Genomic DNA, 22391 nt, shown 5'->3' with positions numbered 1-22391 from the left:
AAGACATTCAAAGAAAAATAATCCATGTTACGTCTTAGCTCAAAAATTTTTTTGCATATTTGTGTCTATCCATGTCCATGTGCATATGCAATAAGACTATAATGACATAAGAATGTGCCAAGGGGTATGTGTGACCATTTATCAGATAAATCCTGTATATGGTAATTGCTCTGAATGTTCAGAGAAAAGAAGGATCATTTTGGTCTGATTTGATCTGAGATTTTCATAGAAAACTTGAAGAAAAGTAAAATTTTAATAGAGGAAGAAAATCAACCGCATTCCAAGAGAATGGAGTAGTATAAGCAAAGCCAGGAGGTAGAAAGCTGGGACATGTAGGGAAGTTGTGGAAAGTAAAACTATTATGAGAAAAACTGTATGACCATAGACTCAGGTTTGTATTCAATAAATGACCTTAAAAGCCACCTAGTACAATAACTCTATGTTAGGGCCAATTATGGAGAATTTGGTCATTATACTGAAGGCAGCAGAAAGTATTCAAAGATTCTAAGCCAGAAAATGGCACGATCAAAGAAGTGTTTTATTAAATATTATCTCCCTGAAATAGTCAGTGTCAACTCTGAACCAGGGAAGACAGGAAGCAGCCAGCCTTGACCCCCTCCCTCTGACTGTTGGGAGTCCTGCCCAGCCTTCAAAATCAAAGCAAGTACCATTTCTGAATTATGCCTTCTCAGAAACCTCCAGTTATCTCTCCTTCCCATGAACTCCGCTAGCTCTTGGTCTGTGCCTGTATTCTATAAACAGGATTGTGTTATACACAGGCCTCTAACTCCCCTCCCACAAGGTCTGCTGCTTGATGGCCAACGGTGTGTTGCATTAATCAGTATCTCTACCTCTCTCAGCACTGACATTACCTCACGGTGTTTAGTTTCTTAAGAAATATTTATGGAATTGTATTTTGATACCAGGGTTATATACAGCCAGATTCTTAATGTTTATCTGCAATAGGAAATTTAAATAATTTAAAGAAGTGTGCCATAGACATGTGCTGCAGCAAGAGTATGGTACATTTAGGAATCCAAAAGTGGCCAGTCTGGCTACAGCACAGAGTTACAGGGTGGGATAGAGAGGAATAGTAACAATAGAATAGGCTGAAGAGGTAAGCAAAAGACAGATTCTACAGGGCCTTGGAAACCACACTAGTGAGTTTACACTTTATTCTGAAAGTAATAGAATTCCAGAAGGAATGAAAAAGAACATGACAAGGGGCAAGGAGACCATTGTAGCAACCCACCCAAGAGAAGACTAACTTTAATAATAGCAATGATGATAGGAAGAAATAGAAAAAATTCCTAAAATATTATAGAGGTAGAATCATATGGACCTGTTAAAGATGGAAGGAAACAAAGGTGAGGGGAACAAGGAGTAAAGAATGACACTCAGGTTTCTGGTTTGAGCAACTGGGAGTTACCACCCACAGAGAGTGGGAACAATGAAGGAGGCATGAATTATAAAATCAGATGATGAGTTTAATTTGGGAATACTGGGTTGAGGCTTTCCTAGGATATACAAGTAGAGATTCCCAGTATGTAGCTGACTATGGTAACAGTCCAAGAAAAAGTTCTGGAACGGAGATCTAGATTTAGAGGCATCAAATAAAGCTGGTAACTGAAACCATTGTGGTGGGTAACACTATTGGACAGGGATAGTGCAGTGAGTGAGAAAAGAAAAGGGTCTACAGAAGAATACTGATAAAAAGAAGTTCTTAAGCCATGATCAGAGGATAAAGAGCTCCAAAATAAAAACGAGAAGAAGTGGCTAGAGCAGAAAGAGGAAAGCCAAGAGACAATGGAGAGTTATTTCTGCAAAGGGATAGGATAGGTCTCTTCAACAAGGAGTGGTTAATGATGTCAAACAAAGGACTCAGAGTTGTCCATTGAATTAACTGTTCGCTCCTGGCCGAAAGCAGTCTCAGTAGAGTGGTGTGGTAGAAACAAGGCTACGGTGAGCCAAAAAGTAAAAGAGAAGTGAGAAAGAAGAAAGAGGAGTACTGACTCTAAGTCAAACCCAAGAGGACTCAAAGGAATCAAGAAAATGGAGTCCCTCAGAGATGCAGATTCCACGGCAAACGTCAGAGCGTACCTCTCCCTCTACTACTATGTTTAGTTTGTAGAGGAGACTTGAAATTAAAAGAAACGTCAGTTGTGCTATGATGGAGGAATTACTAGAAAAGTGGCAACATACAGACTAAGGCAGTGGAAGAGAAAAGTCTATCCTTTATACTGTAGTGACAGAGCATTTAAAAAGCTGACTGTATATTCCTGAGCCCTGGGGTTTGTTTAGAAGGAGCTAACAGTTACCTCTTTTTTCTCTTCTTGAAGCCACCACTGTAGGTTACCACCAAGTTGTCAATAAAGTATAGCCTGCTAAAGGACCCAGAGCAATCAGCTGGATTCACCATATTCTAGAATTGTGCTGTCCAATACAGTCGCTGGTAGCCAGAAGTGGCTGTTTAAATTAAATTTTTAATTAATTAAAATTTAATTTTCATTGCTTCGGCTTTACTAGCCACATTTCAGCTACTCAATAGTCACATGTAGGTAGTGGCTACTGTATTGGACAGCATAGGTTATAAAATATTTCCATCATCTCAGAAAGTTCTATTAGACAGCACTGCTCTGGAGTAAAGAATCTCTTTTAGAATGTTTTTTTATATTACCCTAAGATTATAAACAGTTGCTGAGAGTCCCAAGAGTGCAACTTATCACATGTAGGCTTGGCTCCATCCAATCAGACTGAAGCCAAAGGAAGAAGAAAACTACATGATGTCGACTGCCCCTGTAGGATCTTTAGTGAAGTCTCAAGCTAAATATTATGCAAGAAAACCCTACAGAACTTGGGGGCCTATAAAAGAAAGATGACTCATCTCCTAAGACTCATTTTAAGGATGAAGATAAAGTTCAAAACAACAGATTTGAGAATGAAAGAGAAAAGTGGAAGTCCACTTATTTTTAAAACAGTGCTTGAATCATTAGAATTTATAACTTATTTAAATAGATGATACTAATGAGGTCCTTGCAAGTTGCTCAAATCTATATTTCTACCAGTCCCAGTAGGAAACCGAGCATTTAATTCCTAAAATAGCGTATAAGGATCTTGCTATAATCTAACACCTAAGTTTTAATTCCGCAAGAGAGAGAACATTCTCATGTAAGAATAGGAACTAGATACACCATTGCAATGGAATATGATTATGTATTAGGGACACATAAAAAAAGAATGAAAAAAAAAAAAGAATGTAAAGGTAAAGACCAAGATTGTTTTGGAATTTGGTGCCAAGGTTCACATATACTGCCTTTAGTAAAATGGTAACAGAGACATTCCAGGGGATCAGGAAAGAGATATAATGAATGCTACCACCCTTAGAATTTTCATGGTGCTCACATAACAAGAACTGAAATCTGCACACTACCATTTCAACTGTGAGAAAACAGGTGGGGAGACCTACTCAGCAGACTGAAAAACAGACTCGGTCTGCTGTTTGTGGCATAGACATGTTATTCTAACGGTGTGTATCTGGAGCCCATGTTTCTTAAACCACTGGACTGCAAAAATCTTAGTAACTCAGAAGGCAAACTGTGCCCATGAAAATGGAGACGAGCACAAGAATTTGAAAGTCCATTCCCCAAAGCATTCAGCTAACAAGCCTGCCTTTCTGTTCAGACAACAGGATTACTGAGAAAGAGAGGAAGTGAATGAAGAATAATTAATTGGAATAGCTCGTTTTCTTAAATAACAAAAACTAATTATGTTGTGTTAAGAAAAATAGAATGTTGGGGGGTTTTTTTTCACCAGGAAAGAATGACAAATTAAAATCCTTAAGTCATGAGGAAAGTTGACATTTCCTTCTGAAATACTAAACTTTTAGGTTCAGAAACTATATTACAATTGAAAAATCAAGCCTTCAGAAATTAAATTCCAAAGCAAGTCTACAGCAGCGCTTACTTGGACACATTGCACATGGTACATATTTTACGGTCCATGTTTAACAAATAACTGGGAGATGAAAAAAAAGTTTCACATATTCAACATGGCAGAATAAATTCTATAGCAAAAAGAAGAATTTTGAGTTGTTCTGAATGCTACTCTGAGACATCACTTTCCATTAATCTAATTTTAGCAGTTTGTATTCCTTTCTTTTTGGTAATTTTTAGAACAAAAAGTCATCCCAGTTGAAAAACAAACTACATGTGTAAAATACTCTATACATCACCATCCTATAAATCTGAAGGGTGGTCCTCTTCTTTCAGTAAATCTCTAAAAATCTCATGAAACTAATGCTTATTTTCCTCAACTCTAGACTTTAATTTTCTATCTTCAGAACTTAAAAATACTTACATAATTGTCTTCAAATATGGCTTGACTTTTCTTCCTTGATGGAAACAGCATTCCTGCCAACTTCAAAATTTATAGCTACAACCATATTTTTTTAATTTTTAAAAGCACAAAAAATACCACAACTCCTCAAAGTGATTTTGAAATGAACATTTCTTCATCATCATAATTATCCCATGTCAAATTGAAATGCACTCCAACTCAGCATACAAACAGAAAGAACATTTACCTCTGAGTCTCAGTGCAAAATATTACATTTGGAGATAACATCAGCAACTAAAAAAGTCTTTCAGTGGCAATCATACTCCAGTCATTAAAAACGTCATAAATGAAGTAAAATGGTACATCTCGTAGAATCAAGTTCCCGTGTGTGTGTGTGTGTGTGTGTGTGTGTATGAGTGTGTACATATGGTACTTTCTCACTTTTACAGACTGCACCACAATTTTCAAAGGCACTTTCACATAACTTCATTAATTTGATCTTCCAACAATCCTGAAAAGTATACAAGACAGGGATTTTTTATTATTCCATTTGACAGAGCAATAAACTGAGATACAGAGAGACTAAGTGGCCAAAACCCAAACCTCATCAGTGGCAAACCCTGGAAAAAGAATTCAGACTGTTGACTCCCAGACCAGTCCTTCAAAAAGAAGTTTAGGTGTGCAGTTTAAATTAGATGAGAAACGTGCAAAGTTGCTGGGTTTCTAAAGCAGTTTGAACAATGATTCTTTTTAGCCCCCTAGCATCATAAAGGTTCACAATCTATCTCACTGCTGGAAAAATGGGACTGTCACTTGGATTACAGAGAGACTGTACCAAAAGGCTGTAATTGAAGTATTTTCATTTGCAAAATTATACGCCTTTGAAAACCCAGTCAACCTAATACTTTAGTTCAACAGTTTCTGAGGTAGAAAATATTAAAATTTACTGGAGAACATAAACTCTGGACCATTTATCTTTAAAAATAAGTTAAAGGATAATCTAGGGGGAAAATGTTTCAAGCAGAGTATAGGGGTGAAATTTAAATTTAGTGCTGGTTAAAAAACATGTTCAAAACTTGAATCTTTCCATACTGATTATGATTTTTTTCTCTGTTTCCTCCTTGAATCAGGATACCATAACAGGACAGTGCTGCAATATCCTTTTCACTTTTAAGTTACGGTGTCAAGTTTATATCTGCATCTGCTACATTTTTACAAAAATCGAACTGGCATTTGTAACCAATAAAAGTCAACATGAAAGGCAGTATTCCTGGTTATTTCAAATGACTCAAGGATTTCTTTTTCTTTTAAATTCCTCAAAGAAACAAGTGAAGTAAATGGAGAATACATCAGTTTAAATTTTTACCTGCATTTCTCTATACTTTTCAATTATTAGGCAAGCTCCTAAAAGACAATTTTTTTTCCTTTTCTTTTTCTTTCCCCCATAGCAACTAGAGCAGAGTTCGGAACAGGCCACAAGGATTTCACTGACTACACAGAAAACCAGGTAGAAATTCTCAGGTCCACCCTCCCAGGCCTAGGGACAAGAAGACACATCAGAGTCTAGGTTTCTTCCCAATGGTGATTTTGCAGAGGGAAATGAGCAGAACAGATGATGAGAGCCATGGGGGCTAGAAGACAGGGGAGCAGGTCTGTGTGAAACGGCTGTGGAGTAAATCCCTATCTAGAAGTTGGAGCGGGCAGTGCGGCTAAAACAGACAACTGTCTAAAGGAACATATTAATCACTAAGTTCTAACAATTTTACACAAAAGTCACAGACAGAAAACAGTTGAAAAAACTAATGTACCAAAACCAAAAACTAGTGTACCACACAGTAGTAATAACTGCTGGATGCAAAATGTGTATACACTGTTCGTTAGGCTATGTTCAGAATGAGACAATTTTCTGTTGAATAACTGGGACTTTCCTCTCTAAAACATGCCTATAAATTCCTCAGGCCACTGTTTAGTTTAGATCACATGATCTAGATATCTGTTTCTTCTAAGTCAAAATGTAAAACTAAGTCAGGCTAGTTTTACATTTTCTTGTGTTTCATTTTTTATTTGTCCCTATTCTTGAATACATAGTAAAGTAACAGTACATAGGCCTCTTTACCTTATTTTTTATATAAAATAAACTATATTTTATATACTTGAGGTTTGAACCACTTACATGCCACAGGTATATTTTAGAGTTAGAATCAAAATTCTTTAAAAGCAATAAAAAACTGATTCCACTAATGGGCAGGAAAAAATGGTAAATTCAGGGTCTTGAAAATGTCACACAATAAATAACCAACCTTGAATACTTAAGCATAATGTTTACCTGACAATATCTGTGAATATACCAACAGAATATTAGAATATAACAGAACACATGTATGATAGAATAGCAATATATAGACAAGCTTATATAAAGTATATATACTTCATAGAAAAGAGAATGTTCATCCAAAAAGATTATATCTAAGTTCACAAAGGACAGTTTTTTTAAAAAAAATAGGCCACTATAGTCTGATTTAGGGATGGCCAAATAGCCTGTATCCTGTGAATTGCACTTGATATTTCAAATTTATGTGAGAAATTGTTCCCTAACATATTTTAAATGTGCATCTGTTACTGCTTATCTATGGGAGCTCAAGTACAAACTGCAGGTCATCATCCAAAAACAAGGAGTATCTGAGCTACATATGATTTCACATGCTGTACAATAAAGAAGCCAACTCCTTTATTCAGAGAAAATGGCCCCATGGCCACGAGGCTCTGATCTCCTCAGTAGGTTGACTCAGAGTTAATCCTGACACAGAATGCTGGGGTTGTTGTAGAAATTCACATGTGTATTTGAGGCAAACCAGCAGGAGGAATGCATGTGACAATCAAGGATTTCACGTACTTTGCGAAGCCAATGAAATCTTCGTGGTTGGTGTTGATGTAGGAGACTTGGATGTCGATCAACAGCAGTACCTGTAAGTCCAAGAGAATCACTTCAGTGAAAACCCATCTTAAATATTCTCAAACACTAAATTCAGTAATAGCCTACAAATCATTTATCTTTATTTAATTTTAAAAAGGATGCTTCAGTTAGAATGAAAAGTTGCATTAACTTTTTTCATTAGACTCTCATTTTTACTCTAAACTCAGAAACAAAAGATCTATGTGAAAAGTCTGAGTCCCACATGAAGACAACAGCATTATAGTTTATAAGCATGTACTTAACATGCTTACTTAACACAGAGCCAACTTAACACAGAACCTAGAATTATTCTATTCCTCTAAAACGTAGGTGTAATGTTCAAAAGGGCACATGTATAAAAATACATGTGGCACGAAGGCCATGGAGGAGCTGCTTAGAGCTTCCTGCTCCTGTAGACATCATATGTTGTTAGCCACAAAATAGCAATATCACCTCTTGTTTTTCCTCTTTCTATCTCTTTAAGCTACCTATAGGCAAGTAGGAGAAGTATCTCATCAACCAACTCAAAAAGGCAATATACAAATAAATAGAAAGCCTCCTTGAGATCAATAGGCTTGCTTCACTGAAGGTGAAATCTGAGTGCATCCAAGCATTCGTGGTAACAGTTTGTTGGCACAGTCTATATAATGCCCCCCAGGAGGTGCATCCTCAGGAAAGCCTTCCCTGATCCTCACCCCACACCCTCACCCAAGACCAAGTTGGATCATGCTATTACTCTCATACAGTCTATAAATCATGATAATATTTTTATGTATTATACCCTATACTTTTTCTTTGTGGTGTTTATCACAAATGTAATTAATTATTTATATTATATTTTGTTTGATGTTTTGCTTCCCTGCAAGACTGTAAGCTCCATGGAAGCAGAGATTATATTTATCTTGTTCACCACTTTATCCCCAGAACCTAGCATGATACACACAACAGGTGCCTGAAAAACATTTGTGGCTGTAAATTCTATGACTATCTACCAGTCTTGAAGAATAGTTTATTTTAAAGGGAGAAATTTATTCCCATGTAATTAGTACATGGCCAAGTATTATTGTTTCTCACTCATTACCCAATGCTATGGTCTCTGAGACTTTGCTTTTGTGGCTAATCTCAGTTGGTCATCCGACCAAATCTTGCTGTGAGCCCCGAGGAGCCCTACCGAAAAAAAGACTAAATCACGCCAAACCCATCCCCACTACCAACATAAAGCCAATGCCCAGGCACTAACTGGGTCAACAATATCATACTTGTATGAAAAACTTTCATATCATCAGGTAATAGTTTTTTTTCTTCTCTTAATGAAGAAAACTGAAGAGTTAGGAGGAGTCATCACTATTAGATTATCTGTGGCATTGCCACTATTCTCCCTACAATAAATCCAGATTCTATTAAATTTTATACCCCAAATCCATTTGGCTAGGAGTTTGGATCAATAGACCATAATATTTAAGCACAAATTAGTAGTTGCCACCATAAAGAGCAAAACATCTACATAATTCTCAACATTGCCAAAGGTTGTCGTGAATATCTTGGACGTTCACACACATTAACTTGGACTGCAGTACAGGGGAAAAGTGGAAGAAAAATAACAACTATGGCTGTTCTCATTCATATTCCTGGAAACTGGGAGTCTGTTTTCATCCTAGGAAAAGAGCCAGGTCGCATGTGGGGGATGAAAAGGAAAAAAGTACATTTTTTCTCTTTTTTTCACTCTCTCTCACTGCCTTTCTCACCCACAGTTATTGAAAATTTAGTTGAAGAAATGTAAAGCTACCCCTGGTAGTAGTTATCACCCACAAAGCCAACCATTTCAACATGCAATTACATGTATGGAAGCACCTGGAATAACAGCAGGCACACACCGAAGCTCAAAAAAGCTCAAAAAACCTTTGTTTTAGAAAAACGTTCAGAGAGATTTATGGTTTTTCATATTTTTAATTCTGAAGAATTTCCCCCACACACAAAGTTTCCAGAGCAGAGGTTGGTAATAATTCCATTTTTTAAAAAAAACTGCAAGAATACCTCAAAGCAGTACTGGCACAGAGGTCTAAGGAAATGGGTCACTCTCTGACCAGCGACTTCAGAAGTACCATATGGCCTAAAGCAGCACGGAGTTCAGAACTCAAACGTGAAATCTATGCAAACTGACATGTTCACGTTACCAAAAACATGCATGTTTTTACTATGCCACACAGGTCAATATTAGCAGTGGCAGGCACCAGCTTCTTCAGGCAGTTGATTAACTGTCAAACCAGGCCACCTGAGATGGTCACTTAGGAGAGAGATGCTCGCTCCCTCCCTTAACTCCCACTTGGGGAATGAAGCAACCACTACATCAGAGGTACAGATGGGAGACAGTCTCCCTTGAAATCAGAAAAGGCAATTCTTTCTCATGTCTACTATGTGTCATAGCTCTTTAGGAATACAAAAACAACTAAAATTAATGAAGAACTAAGAGCTATATCTGGATTACTTCATTTCATCCTCACAAAATACCTGTGAGTTAACTACCATTATTATTCCACTTTCAGATGAGGAAACTGAAGTGTAAAATTAATAAATAACTTGTTCATTTACACAGAAAGCAAATGATAGCGCTTGGATTCGAACTCAGGCAGTCTGAACCCAGAGCCCACAATCTTTTTTCTTTTTTTTTTAATAACTTTTTTCCTTATTTTTTTGGCCGCATGGGGTCTTAGTTGCAGCACATGGGATCTTCGTTGAGGCACGTGGGATCTTTCATTATGGTGCGTGGAACCCACATCCCCTGCATTGGAAGGCGGATTCTTTACCACTGGACCACCAGGAAGTCCCTGGAGCCCACAATCTTAATGACAACGAAAAATTTGAGTGTGTCATTTCAGTAAAACAAAAACTCTGAAACATGAAGAAGTTAACTGATTTAGACATGAACACAAAGATAATTAAGATAAGAATTGTACAACTTTTTCCTCAATACTGTTTTTACACAGGATCCCTAAGAGTTAAGTAGAATGTATTATCATTTGAACTTCATAGAATAAAGACACAAATTAAAACGGTTATCTTAGTTACTTAAGGTCAGGAGTACAGTTGATAACAGAACTCGTTTTCTTGGTCCAGCAGGAGCCGTGACATTAGGTGTGTGGGGGAACTTCTGGTCTCGGGTTGTATACCTGGACCCAGGCTTGACTTCACTGGCTCATGAGTTAACATTGATTTGTTTATCTCTACTAAGTCACAAAGCCTATTTTCTCCACTTTTGGCTATTGTGACTACTCCAAGAGTGAGAAAGTTGCAGAATAAGTGAAAACAATGAATAATCATTAGTTAACTTTCAAAACGCGATGATAGGGCTTCCCTGGTGGCTCAGTGGTTGAGAGTCCGCCTGCCGATGCAGAGGACACGGGTTCATGCCCCGGTCCGGGAAGATCCCACATGCCGCGGAGTGGCTGGGCCCGTGAGCCACGGCCTCTGAGCCTGTGTGTCCGGAGACTGTGCTCAGCAACGGGAGAGGCCACAACAGTGAGACGCCCGCATACCGCAAAAAAAAAAAAAAAAACACGCGATGATAAAAAGTAGCAGCAATGAATCCCAAAGTTCGAGCAGAGAGCAGCAGGTTGTTACCAGAGTCACTCACAAATATCCCAACCTGCCAGGCCTCCATCCCTCTGTCTCTTCGCTATCTCCTTCCACGCCCACCCCAACCCTACAGCACCCTCTAACACATGTTGCATGTGTCTCTCTCCTTGTGGTTTGTCTCTACCTCTCTCTCTCCTATTCTGCCTTCCTCCTTTTCCCCAGTTCTTTCTCTCCTTCTTTCCAATCCACCTAAGAACCACAAAATCTTGGAATTCTAACTTATAGAGGACTTCAGAGATCATATAGACCAACATTTCAACATTGTACATGAGAAAAAAACAGTCCTGAGAAGTGATTTGCTCAAGAACATGCTGTTACTCTGTGGTGAACACATGGCTTCAGTCCAGTGTCCTCTCCATGCTGTCACACTCACAGCTGTGTCCTGGAACTGAAGAGCATCTGAAAACCTTTGTGTTTCCCATTATAATGTTTTATAAGTAACTAAGAAAACATCCACCTAAATTTAAGAAGCTTTAATTATTTTCACGTAGTCCTTAACTTTTTTCAATGAATTATCCTCACTTGAAAATAACCATTCATTCGTAGTTAGCCAAGATTCGAAGACAATTTCAAAGCCACTCCTTACGAACCATGTGTATTTACAAAATAGTTAGAAATGCTTAAAAGAGCTGTTCTTAAATGTTTTTATTTTTTTAGTCATAGGTTCCATGGATAAGCTGATGAATAGCTTTATCCATTCTCCTCAAGAAAAAAAATAAAAACACTAAACATTTTGCAAAACATTTCAGCAATTTATGAATATACTGGTGCCCATCTGTGGGCCCGATCTTAAAGAAAATATGTGATATGTTTCCAGATTAGTGGTTTTCAAAGTGGGGTGTGTACATGCTAAGGGTACACATGATGATTCATGAAGTGTTGAAAAAAATAATGGAACTCCTATTACTGCTTTTTAAATGTTATCCTTCTAAGGTCTTTATATATGTTTATATTTTTAACATATGCAAGATGTTAGTACAGCAACACGTATAAAATTCATAAATAAGTAAAAATAAACATATGTGGTGGTGTTCTCAGCTCTTTTTTTTTTTCCATTCAGGGATACGCCAACTGTTGGAGACCAAACAACCCTGGAGAGGTCTTCCACTTCCCACAAGGACCCTGCCCACCAGGGAAGGCCTCTCCTCACCTGGTCCTTTGTCTTCCCTTCTCGCTCACGAATGTGGTTAGCAACAATCCTTTCCGTTTCCTCGCAGAGTCTGGGGAAGTTTGCCAGCTGTCAAGAAAAACAGATCTGAGTGTTAATACTCAAATATTTATACTGCCAAAAAAGAAACAAAAATAAGTTATGTTGTATTCCAGAAGACATGCATTACCATTCTGGAAGCAGAAATGAAATATCCTAAAGAAGAATGGCAGAGTGACAGAAAAGACTGCACAAACTACAATCAGAAGTTACTACATTATCTGAGAAGAAGCACTTCAAAACCAGCAGAGATATTCCCTGCAAAGAAAACAGAAACCCAGATACCATCTAGCTCTATGCTGTACAGAGTTAGCACTTAATAAAGTTCAAAGATGAAGAAGACAGAAATGAGGATGAAAAGGAGGAAAATGCCTAACATTTATAGAGTGCTTACCATGTTCCAGGTTGTGTGCTAAGCACCACATGAATTACCTCATTCGAAATTCACAACAATCATAAAAGACAGATCCGATTATTAACCCCATTTTACAGAGGAGGAAAGCAAAGTGCAGAGAGGTTAAGTAACTTGCCCCAGACTACACAGTTCAAAATCGGTGGGTCCAGGATTCCTACCCAAGCCCTCAGACTCCAGAGCTCCTGGTCTTGTCCATCACTCTTTGAGGATGATTCACATTCCATGAACCACAGAGATCATTTTTTTAAAATTCTACCCTAACAGATGTGTTTTTATATACATATTTTTGGCAAAACTGCAGAAATAATGCATGTCAATCACTTATCCCATCTCAATTATGCAGGTAATTGTCCAAAATTTAGTTTGCAAAAATGAATCATTTATAGTTGTTTTCAGTGTAAGGAAGAAAAGAAAAGGATGCTGTCAATACAAGGATGTTCAAGGAAGCCTAACCTAAAAACGGGGCTTAGTCGGGCAAAGTCAGTTGTGGGGAGAATGGAGCTTGCCAAGCACAGGAGAGGACAGGGACAATGAGTGGTCAAGGAAGTAAAGGAAGGTCAGTGCAGAGAGCAAGGGGATGGTCTTTAGGCAAAGCTAGAATGGTAAACAGGGGCTTGATCCTTGTAGACCTGTTAGGAATTTTGGCTTCTGAAGCAATTCAGATGGAAAATAAGGGGACTTGGACAGGGATGGCAGCAATAGAAATGGAAAAAAGTGGGCAAATTCATGGTTTATGACAGGCAAAGATGAATTCCATTTATTATAAAAAGCACTTGCAAATTAATAAGATTAACACTAATATTTCACATAAAAACAGGTAAAAAACGTGATTTAATTTAAAAAGAAATTTAATGGTCAATAAGAGATATTAAACTGCACAGAGTAATACAAAGAAAGATAATAACTACTATGTTGTCAAGTTACTATAATCATTTTTATAAGACTTAATGCAGGTGAAGGTGTGCTGAGACTAGCACAGTTTAAACTTGCTGAAGGGACGTCAATGAGAATAATCTTTCTGTTAAGCAATTTGGCAATATGTTTCAAAAGTTTTAAAGACACACACACGTCAGTCTAATTGCTTCATGGAATTCTGAGCTAAAATAATAAGGAAATTCATCACAGCGTTACTTGTAATAGCAACTATAAGACAAATAGACATAACTCTATAAGCCATCTAAGTATCCAATGATGTTAAATAAATTAAGGTAGGTCCACTAATGGGATGTAATAAGCCATTCCAAATAATAGCTAATATTTGATATAATACTATCTAATTTATGAATAATATCTAATAACATGCTAAAGTGTCTATGACACTGGGTGAAGAAAATCAGGCTACTAAATATAAAATGTGATTACACACAAGCATATACACACACTCACAGTCACAGGCTACCATATACACTTGATACTCTTTGAGGATATAGCCAAAAACCTTAAAAACTCCAAAATTCTTGAGTAATACTGTAGCACATAATATTTCCCCTAACTTGTATGCTAGGCCTCCCTGAGATGTGATTGCTCCATGGTCATTGGAGTCACTGTGCGCACCTACTTTATAGCATGCATGATGCACATCAGTGTCTTAGCAAGATAACAAACTGCACTACTTCATGGAACCACTGTGATTACAAATCACATATAAATGTTAAATCACCTAATGCTGTAAGTCTGCTGTCTGTGCACAGAAAACAATCTGCACAAATACTACAAAATGTTAATAGCAACAACCTCTTTGAATGATGGGCTTATGCATAATTTTAATTTTTTTCTATATACATGTCTGCATTTTCCAAATTTTTCCACAACGAACATACTTTTTAAAAAAAATTTATTTATTTTTGGCTACATTGGGTCTTCGTTGCTGTGCGCGGGCTTTCTCTAGTTGCGGCGAGAGGGGCCTACTCTTCGTTGTGGTGCACAGGCTTCTCATTGCAGTGGCTTCTCTTGTTGCGGAACACGGGCTCTAGGCGCTCGGGCTTTGGTAGTTGTGGCACACGGGCTCAGTACTTGTGGCTCGCGGGCTCTAGAGCGCAGGCTCTGTAGTTATGGCGCACGGGCTTAGTTGCTCTACGGCATGTGGGATCCTCCTGGGCCAGGGCTCTAACCCGTGTCTCCTGCATTGGCAGGCGGATTCTTAACCACTGCACCACCAGGGAAGTCCTAGAGTACTTTTATAACAATATCATTAGAGCATAGAAACCTGGCTGCCTTGGTCACCTCAAAATTCACAGTCCAGTGTGTTCATGAGATCACCAAACCATCACCCCCTTACTGAGACTCCTAGCTGAATCCTGAGATCTGTGCTCATTTAGGTGCTTACTTCATGAATAACTTCAAGACACAAATGAAGCTTCCATTCTGAGTTTTGGAAACATTCTTCGGGGACAGTTCTATCATTCCAGAAGCCGTTTTATACTCTGAGAATACTGCAAGTTATTTTTTGTAAGGCCTATAAAAAGTCTCTAAGTATGGAAGGGATAGCTGATGAATACTTGTCCTTCTTCTTGACTAATGCAAAACTAGGTGGCACGTCTGGCACAAACCACTAGCCTGCACTACGCCACCAGAGCAACTGTTCCTCTTCTGCACTCAGAGAGTACCCCAAGCTATCATTGCATACTTGCTTTTGATGATAGCCACACTAACATAGAACCACACTCCTGCAGAGAAGTGACTACACAAGTAATAGCGGTCTACTAAATAGGATGGGGATGGCAATAGCATTTAGAAAATGGATTATAGCAGATTATTTCTAAAACACCAAAGAGTGGCAATATAAATATTTATTCAGAAACTAAATACTTGATAGCTGAAGGACCACAGACTAGTATGCAGACATCAAGAAGTCAAGGAAAGGCCAAAATGATAAGAGCATCCCATGAAGTAGAAACATCTAAGAACCCTCCAATCTACTGCCCTTGGCAGGAGGATTGATTTTTTTGTGCGTACCTCCTGATCTTTCCAAGCTCAATTTCATCAGGAAAGGAACCCGCCAGAGCCATATTTTTGTATCTACAACTGAGAAAACTGGATGTAAATGAGCCTAAATTCTAAGTGGGATAAAATGGAAAGAGAATACACTAGAAGAACTGCCCTCAGAGAAATATTGAAGGGGACAGTAAGCAGGAAAGATCTAGGCATTACTGAAAGGCAGTAATGAAGCCAGTACAGTTTCTAATTGGTTGATCTTAAAAGGTTTGTAGGAGTGTAAAAAATGTTGTGGGAGTATAAAACTCAAAATGATGGTTTTAATTGCTGGCTCCCAAATGTAATGCTCCAGTCCCAATTCTTCATAATACATATAGGAAAAAGGCAAAAAAAAAAAAGTCCTACTGACATTCAGAATGACTTCTGAGTAGGCTTTCTGCCACTCATTTCATTACCTCATTCAGGAGAGTCCCTGGCTCAGTTTGCATGACATTCTACTTAGCTTTAACAGATACTCAGCTGATTGCTCACTTCAATTCCTTGCCTCTCTTCTACATCTCTTACTTAAGGTGCAATCAGTTTTCTCAACCACTTAAGTCATTATAATTTTCAATCTCTTTTGCTCTGGATGTTGAACTAAAAGCTTACCATTGTAAGAACACAATTTTTTGTCAAAGTCATCAAAATTTTAATCATGTGTGCCAAAATAATATTGACCTAGAAATCACCACCATTAGATTTTTATTCTTCTATTAGTTATTTAAATATTCTGCAAATTGATTTATACAGGCTCAAGGAATTAAGGCTTTGCTATTGGATATAATAATTTTATATTCTTAAATTTATTTCACATCAGTCATTCATTTAACAAACATTCTTTGGGCACCACTATAGGCCAGCTCTGAGCTCGGTTTATGTCAAAGCACCTGATATTGGAAACCTCACAGTCTTGAGTGGCAGGTTGACTATACAGATAAATTGTTATGCGAGAGAAATATTTCACAAAAATCAAGGAGAAACACAAAGAAGTGGCTAAACCTGCTCTGAGAAGGCCTCAGAAGATTTGATGCTTAAACAATGACAGCAAAGCTTCCAGACGAAGCTAAACATCTATTAAATGATAAATTACTTCTAAATAGCTTATGTTAAAATTATGTTGAATATTCTTAAATAATAAGGAAGATTAAATGGAGTAATAATATACATATATTTAGGAATCAAAACTTTAAGTATATAATTTTAAGAGAAAACTTTATACTTGTTTTGAGACAAAGTAGCACCATCATTTTTTTAAATACAAAAACATGTTTTAATAAAATCCAATATTTTAAGTATTATTTAGGGTAGTGTTTAATTATTTTGATGGGACGTCAATATAAAAATTTAATTTTAAGCATGGAGCACATTTTTCCCTAGAGGAAAAAAAATCACTTGAAAGACATTTCTACTCAATAAAAATATACACTTACAAAATGTATTAACCATTGATTAATCCGATCATGAGAGCCATACTATTAGGTATCTCTTGGAACAGGCACAAGGCCAGGCAAGATTCTATACCTTCAAGAGTGACTAGTTCAATGCCTTAAGCAAAGACTCAGGCTCTTAGGTAACCATCTGTTCACAGTTCCGTTGCAAACACCACTGAGAAAATGAACTAAAACCAGAATAAAATTTCTTTTATGTGCACGACTTGAGTTGATGGCTTGGCTGACCTAAAGATATGGGCTCTATTTTGATCAAAATGCTATAAACCAACCACTGTTGGCCATGCACTACAAACTCAGTAGCCATAATGATTTCACTGCTTATAAAAGCATGCAATAATTTTATTCTATTTATGTGAATTAAAATCTGCCCTTAGGGCTTCTCTGGTGGCGCAGTGGTTGAGAGTCCGCCTGCCGATGCAGGGGACAAGAGTTCGTGCCCCGGTCCGGGAAGATCCCACATGCCGCAGAGCGGCTGGGCCCGTGAGCCATGGCCGCTGAGCCTGTGCATCCGGAGCCTGTGCTCCGCAATGGGAGAGGCCACAGCAGCGGGAGGCCCGCGTACCGAAAAAAAAAAAAAAAAAAAAAAAAAAATCTGCCCTTAAAACCCCTAGTGATTTTTAATTTGTGTGTAGCATAATGGTGGATTTATTCAGGAGATGAGAGAATATTTATTTGGGCACAACACATTTGTCATGAAAAAAGGAAAAACAGAAGTATTCACATTTACAAAAGTGATCAAAAATGAGAAACAATTCTAGTAAAACAGGTCAAGAAACTTCACAAGCGTTAAGTTGGAAAATTCTTTATTGAGGATTCTATATTTTAGGAGTGGCATATAGGAAGTCTAGGAAGATCTAAGTGAAGTTGGTAAAAAGGGGAAGGATGCCAGATCCCACCCGGGTGGCCTTGGGTAAAGTAGTCAGAGAGAAAGAAATACTGTTAGTCCTCCTTCTCCAAGTGGGCAAATCCCAAACCTCAAATATTTTCTACAAATGATGGGAGGAATGGTGAGCTCTGTGAAGGAAGAACATATATGGTAAGTTGATATGTTCTCCATTACATATCTGACATTATTTCTTCTAAACAACGAAATGAAGAGAATGCTAGTGTTATTTAGCAGATGCTAAGGAATTAAAAGAAAAAGCCCAACTTTAAGTGAAATAAAGCTGAAAGGTAGTCAGAAGAGCCATAATCTCATTAAGTAATCAGAAAACATCCAAACAGGAGGGCAGGAGGGCATTGGTGCTGGGTCAAAACAATACCTGAAGACAATAACCAGGTTTTCATCACCACTCTTTCCACATTTATCTCTGGTAAACATTATTAAGCAGTTAAAATGGAACAAGAAAAATCATGCAGAAAGTAAGAGGAAAAGCAGGGGCCAGGGTAAATTATAAATTAAGAATTAATTGCAAAGATCATGAATCCTTTAATGAATTGTGAGATTAAAAGGTGAGATTACTATCTCTTGAATTTTAGTCAAGTCCCAGGACTGAATTTCATATAAAACCCAACAAATGATTCAAACTTTAATACTCAGCCTGATTTGAAACCTGAGTACCATGGCCCATTACATGAGGCATCTGCTGTATGAGAAGCACAGCACAGAGTGTTTGACTGGACAGCCAGCCGTTAGAAGAGATGAAATGCAAATCTTTATGTACAGAGTGAAAACCAGAGCAGATCTATCCAGACCTAAAAGAAAATCCTATTTGAGCATGATGCTTTGTAGTTATTCTCTTTCATCCTACAAGCTTTCATGGAAGTTACTCAAATGACTACTTTAGCCAAATGGAAAATCACCTGCCAAGTCAATGAGACATGATTCATGTATTCAATTATTCATTCAATAATTATTATTGAAAACCTGGATGTTCAGGGGTTATAAACAGAGTAATGAACTTAACAAACCAAGTCCCTACTCTCATGGAGCTTACATTCTTCAAGTCCCTTTACTGTCCAACAATCACAGCAAAAATAAAAGACGTATGTAGTATAATTCATGTGGTCGTATGTGCCACAAAGAAAAACAAATTTGGTAAGTAGATGAAGAATGGTATGAGTGTGTGTGTGTGTGTGTGTGTGTGTGTGTGTGTGTTCGAAGGAAGCATGTGAAATTGCTGATGGAAAATAATAATTTTCTGTCAGAGGAAGACTCTGATTATGTGGCATTTGAGCAAACACCTGAAAGAAGCTAGGATGTGACCCATGCAGACATCTCGAGGCAGAGTATTTCCAACACTGAGAATGAGAAATGCAAAGGCCCTGCACCACATCTCCTTGACCTGTTGAAGAAACAAGGAAACCAGTGTAGCTGGAGTGGACTGTGGGGAGGGAGATGGGGAGGAGTTTAGAAATGAAAAGGAGCAAGATCATGCAGGGCCTTGAAAGCTGCGGTAAGGTCTTTGGATTCACTGCTTAGTTATGTGTATTCAGGGTCAGATATCTACTTACCTAACATGCCACAAAACTCAGCATTTCTTCTAACAGCACTTTTTAATGAAAAATCTTTCCCAGTGTTTCTATTAACCAACTAATGTATCTTTTTTTATTTCCTTGCAAACCGTTTTTTCTTTTTTCTAAGCAGGGGGAAAAAAATCAATTAATTGGTATGATGGTGATCCAAGAATGTGGCTTCCCAAGAGGCCAATAAATGGCACAGTTGCTAAACTGTGGTTAAAAAAACAAGATGTTCCTCTCAGTGCTTCCTGCAAAAAAGCTCAGGACCCTGCAATGAAGCACTGGAGAAGAGGCAGTAGAGAAAAGCAGCTGAAAGATGATGCCCACCAGAAAAATTCCAAAGTTGAGATGTCCCTGGAGTGAAGCCAAATAGCTCATAAAGCTCTAATGTCCCTGTCTTGTCCTCCAGTGCCCCAGAGACCACAGTGAGAAAACATGCGAGAAGAAGTGCATTCCCCCAGGTTAGCTTTGTGCCTTGTTATCTGAACACACATAAATCCCATGTGTTTCACTGATGTTTATTTATGTGGCTTAAGGAAAAGAAAAGTTAAGTATTTTACACATAAGAAATTCAACATGAGCAATTGTAAGTGAAATTATTGTTTTAAGTTTATATATTCACATATACATATTCATATATATATATATATATATATATATATATATATTCACAATACAGTGAGAGTAACTATACATTTCAGATTGCCTGGAGCAGTCTTGGTTTACTCATACTATTCCAGTGAAAGTATTGATAACTCCCCCTTTTAATCTCAAATCTGTGTTGGACAATAAATTATATGGTTACTTTATCTATGGGCTGTGTTCAAAAGGGGTCAAATAATTAAGTCCTGGCATACTCAACTTTAATTAGGATTATTTTGCTTTACAAAAGACTTGAATTAGACCAGTTTTAAAGTAAAAAAAAATTGAAGGTAGACATAATAAGGCCAAATATCAAGAACATCAAATTGAGGAATAAGGAAAAGGATAGATACTTGAAAGAAAACCTGTCCAAATTTTATCATTTTAAAAGGAGTGACTAGAGGAAGTGGCAAGGTGGTAGAGTAGAAGGACATGAGCTCACCCCTTCTTAACAAAACACAACTAACTACTGAACAACCATTGACAAAAAGAAAAAAGCTGAAAACTACCAAAAAAGATATCCTACATCCAAAGACAAAGAAGAAGCCACAATGAGACAGTAGGAGGGGCACAATAGCGATAAAATCAAATTCCATACCTGCTGGGTGGGCGACCCACAAACTGGAAAATAATTATACCACAGAAGTTCTCTCACAGGAGTGAAAGTCCTGAGCCCCATGTCAGGCTTCCTAGCCTGGGGGTCTGGCAATGGGAGGAGGAGCCCCCAGAGAATCTGGCTTTGAAGGCCAGCAGGGTTTGATCACAGGAATTCCACAGGACTGGGGCAAACAGAAACTCCACTCTTGGAGGGTGCACACAAGGTCTCATGCGCACCAGGACCCAGGGGAAAAAAGCAGTGACCTCATAAGAGACTGGGCCAGACCTACCTGCTAATATTGGAGGGTCTCCTACGGAGGTAGAGGGTGGCTGTGCCTCACTGCAGGGACAAAGACACTGGCAGCAGCAGTTCTGGTGAGTACTCATTGGTGTGAGCCCACTTGGAGGCTGCCACTTCCTCCCCAAGACCTATCCCCTCCCAACAGTGCTGGGACGCCTCAGGCCAACCAACCAACAGGGCAGGAACACAGCCCCACCCATCAGCAGACAGGCTGCTTAAAGTCTTCCTGAGCACAGCCCTGCCCACCAGAGGGACAAGACCCAGCTCCACGCACCAGTGGGCAGGAACCAGCCCCTCCTGGCAGGAACCAGCCCCTCCTCTCAGGAAGCCTGCACAAGCCGCTTAGACAGCTTCATCCACCAGAGGGCAGACAGCAGAAGCAAGAAGAACTACCATCTTGCAGCCTGTGGAAAAGAAACTGCAATCACAGAAAGTTAGACAAAATGAGACGGCAGAGGAATATGTCCCAGATAAAGGAACAAGATAAAACCCCAGAAGAACAACCATGTGAAGTGGAGATAGGCAATCTACTGGAAAAAGAATTCAGAGTAATGATAGTAAAGGTGATCCAAGATCTCAGAAAAAGAACTGGGGGGAGGGATAGATTGGGAGTTTGGGATTGACATGTACACACCACTATATTTAAAGTAGATAACCAACAAGGACCTACTGTATAGCACAGGAAACTCTGCTCAATATTCCAAAATAACCTAAATGGGAAAAGAATTTGAAAAAGAATAGATACATATATATGTATAACTGAATCACTTCGCTGTACAACTGAAACTATACTCCAATATAAAATAAAAAATTTTTTAAAAAGGAGTGATTAAAATATTATTTTTAAACCAAGTACAGATTTCTTTGCCATCAGGATAACTTTAAAATATCTAAATTATTAATAAGTATTTATAGAATGTCTCATGTAGGATTAGTCAATGGGTTAGGTGTCAAAGATAAGATAAAAGACAGCTCTTTTTTGAAAGGATCTTATCATCAGCAAGAAGAGGCATTCACCTAAACAAATAAATTACAAACAAATTGCAGTGCAGTATCATAATTGTTATGAAAGAAGTAAACACAGGGTTACAATTAAAGCACTAAGAAGGGAGTGAGGATGGAGACCAAGAAAGGGCTCACAGAGGCCCTTTAGGAAAAACGATGACTGAGCTATATCTTAAGGAGACTCTAAACAAACAAAATCACATGTACAAATATTAAAGGCACAAAAAATCTTTGTGAATAGTGCAAATCACTTAGAAGGGCTGAAGCAAGCAAAAAGTGACAACGGATGTAGCTGGAGAGTTATTCAGGGATCAGATGGTGAAAACTAAACACAATCACAAATGATTTGAACTTTCTTAAGGTATAAGGAACCACTGAATAATTCTGAGGGAACAGGCAAAAAATATGTGTGCGTATTT

General features: G+C 38.1%; 1 protein-coding gene across 1 annotated transcript in view; it reads right to left on the bottom strand.

Annotated features, from left to right (window-relative positions):
* The window catches only part of DNM3 (dynamin 3), a 259507-nt gene that overhangs the window by 5086 nt on the left and 232030 nt on the right, over window positions 1-22391 (bottom strand). The window contains exons 11-12 of the mRNA XM_032654309.1: window positions 12072-12158; window positions 7229-7299 (exon numbers count right to left, since the gene is read on the bottom strand). Of these exons, the coding sequence (XP_032510200.1) occupies window positions 7229-7299; window positions 12072-12158 (158 nt within the window). The remainder of the gene's footprint in view (window positions 1-7228; window positions 7300-12071; window positions 12159-22391) is intronic.

Source organism: Phocoena sinus, chromosome 1 (assembly GCF_008692025.1).
Source record: "Phocoena sinus isolate mPhoSin1 chromosome 1, mPhoSin1.pri, whole genome shotgun sequence".
Taxonomy (NCBI): Eukaryota; Metazoa; Chordata; class Mammalia; order Artiodactyla; family Phocoenidae; genus Phocoena; species Phocoena sinus.
This window is presented reverse-complemented; position numbering and strand designations above follow the sequence as displayed.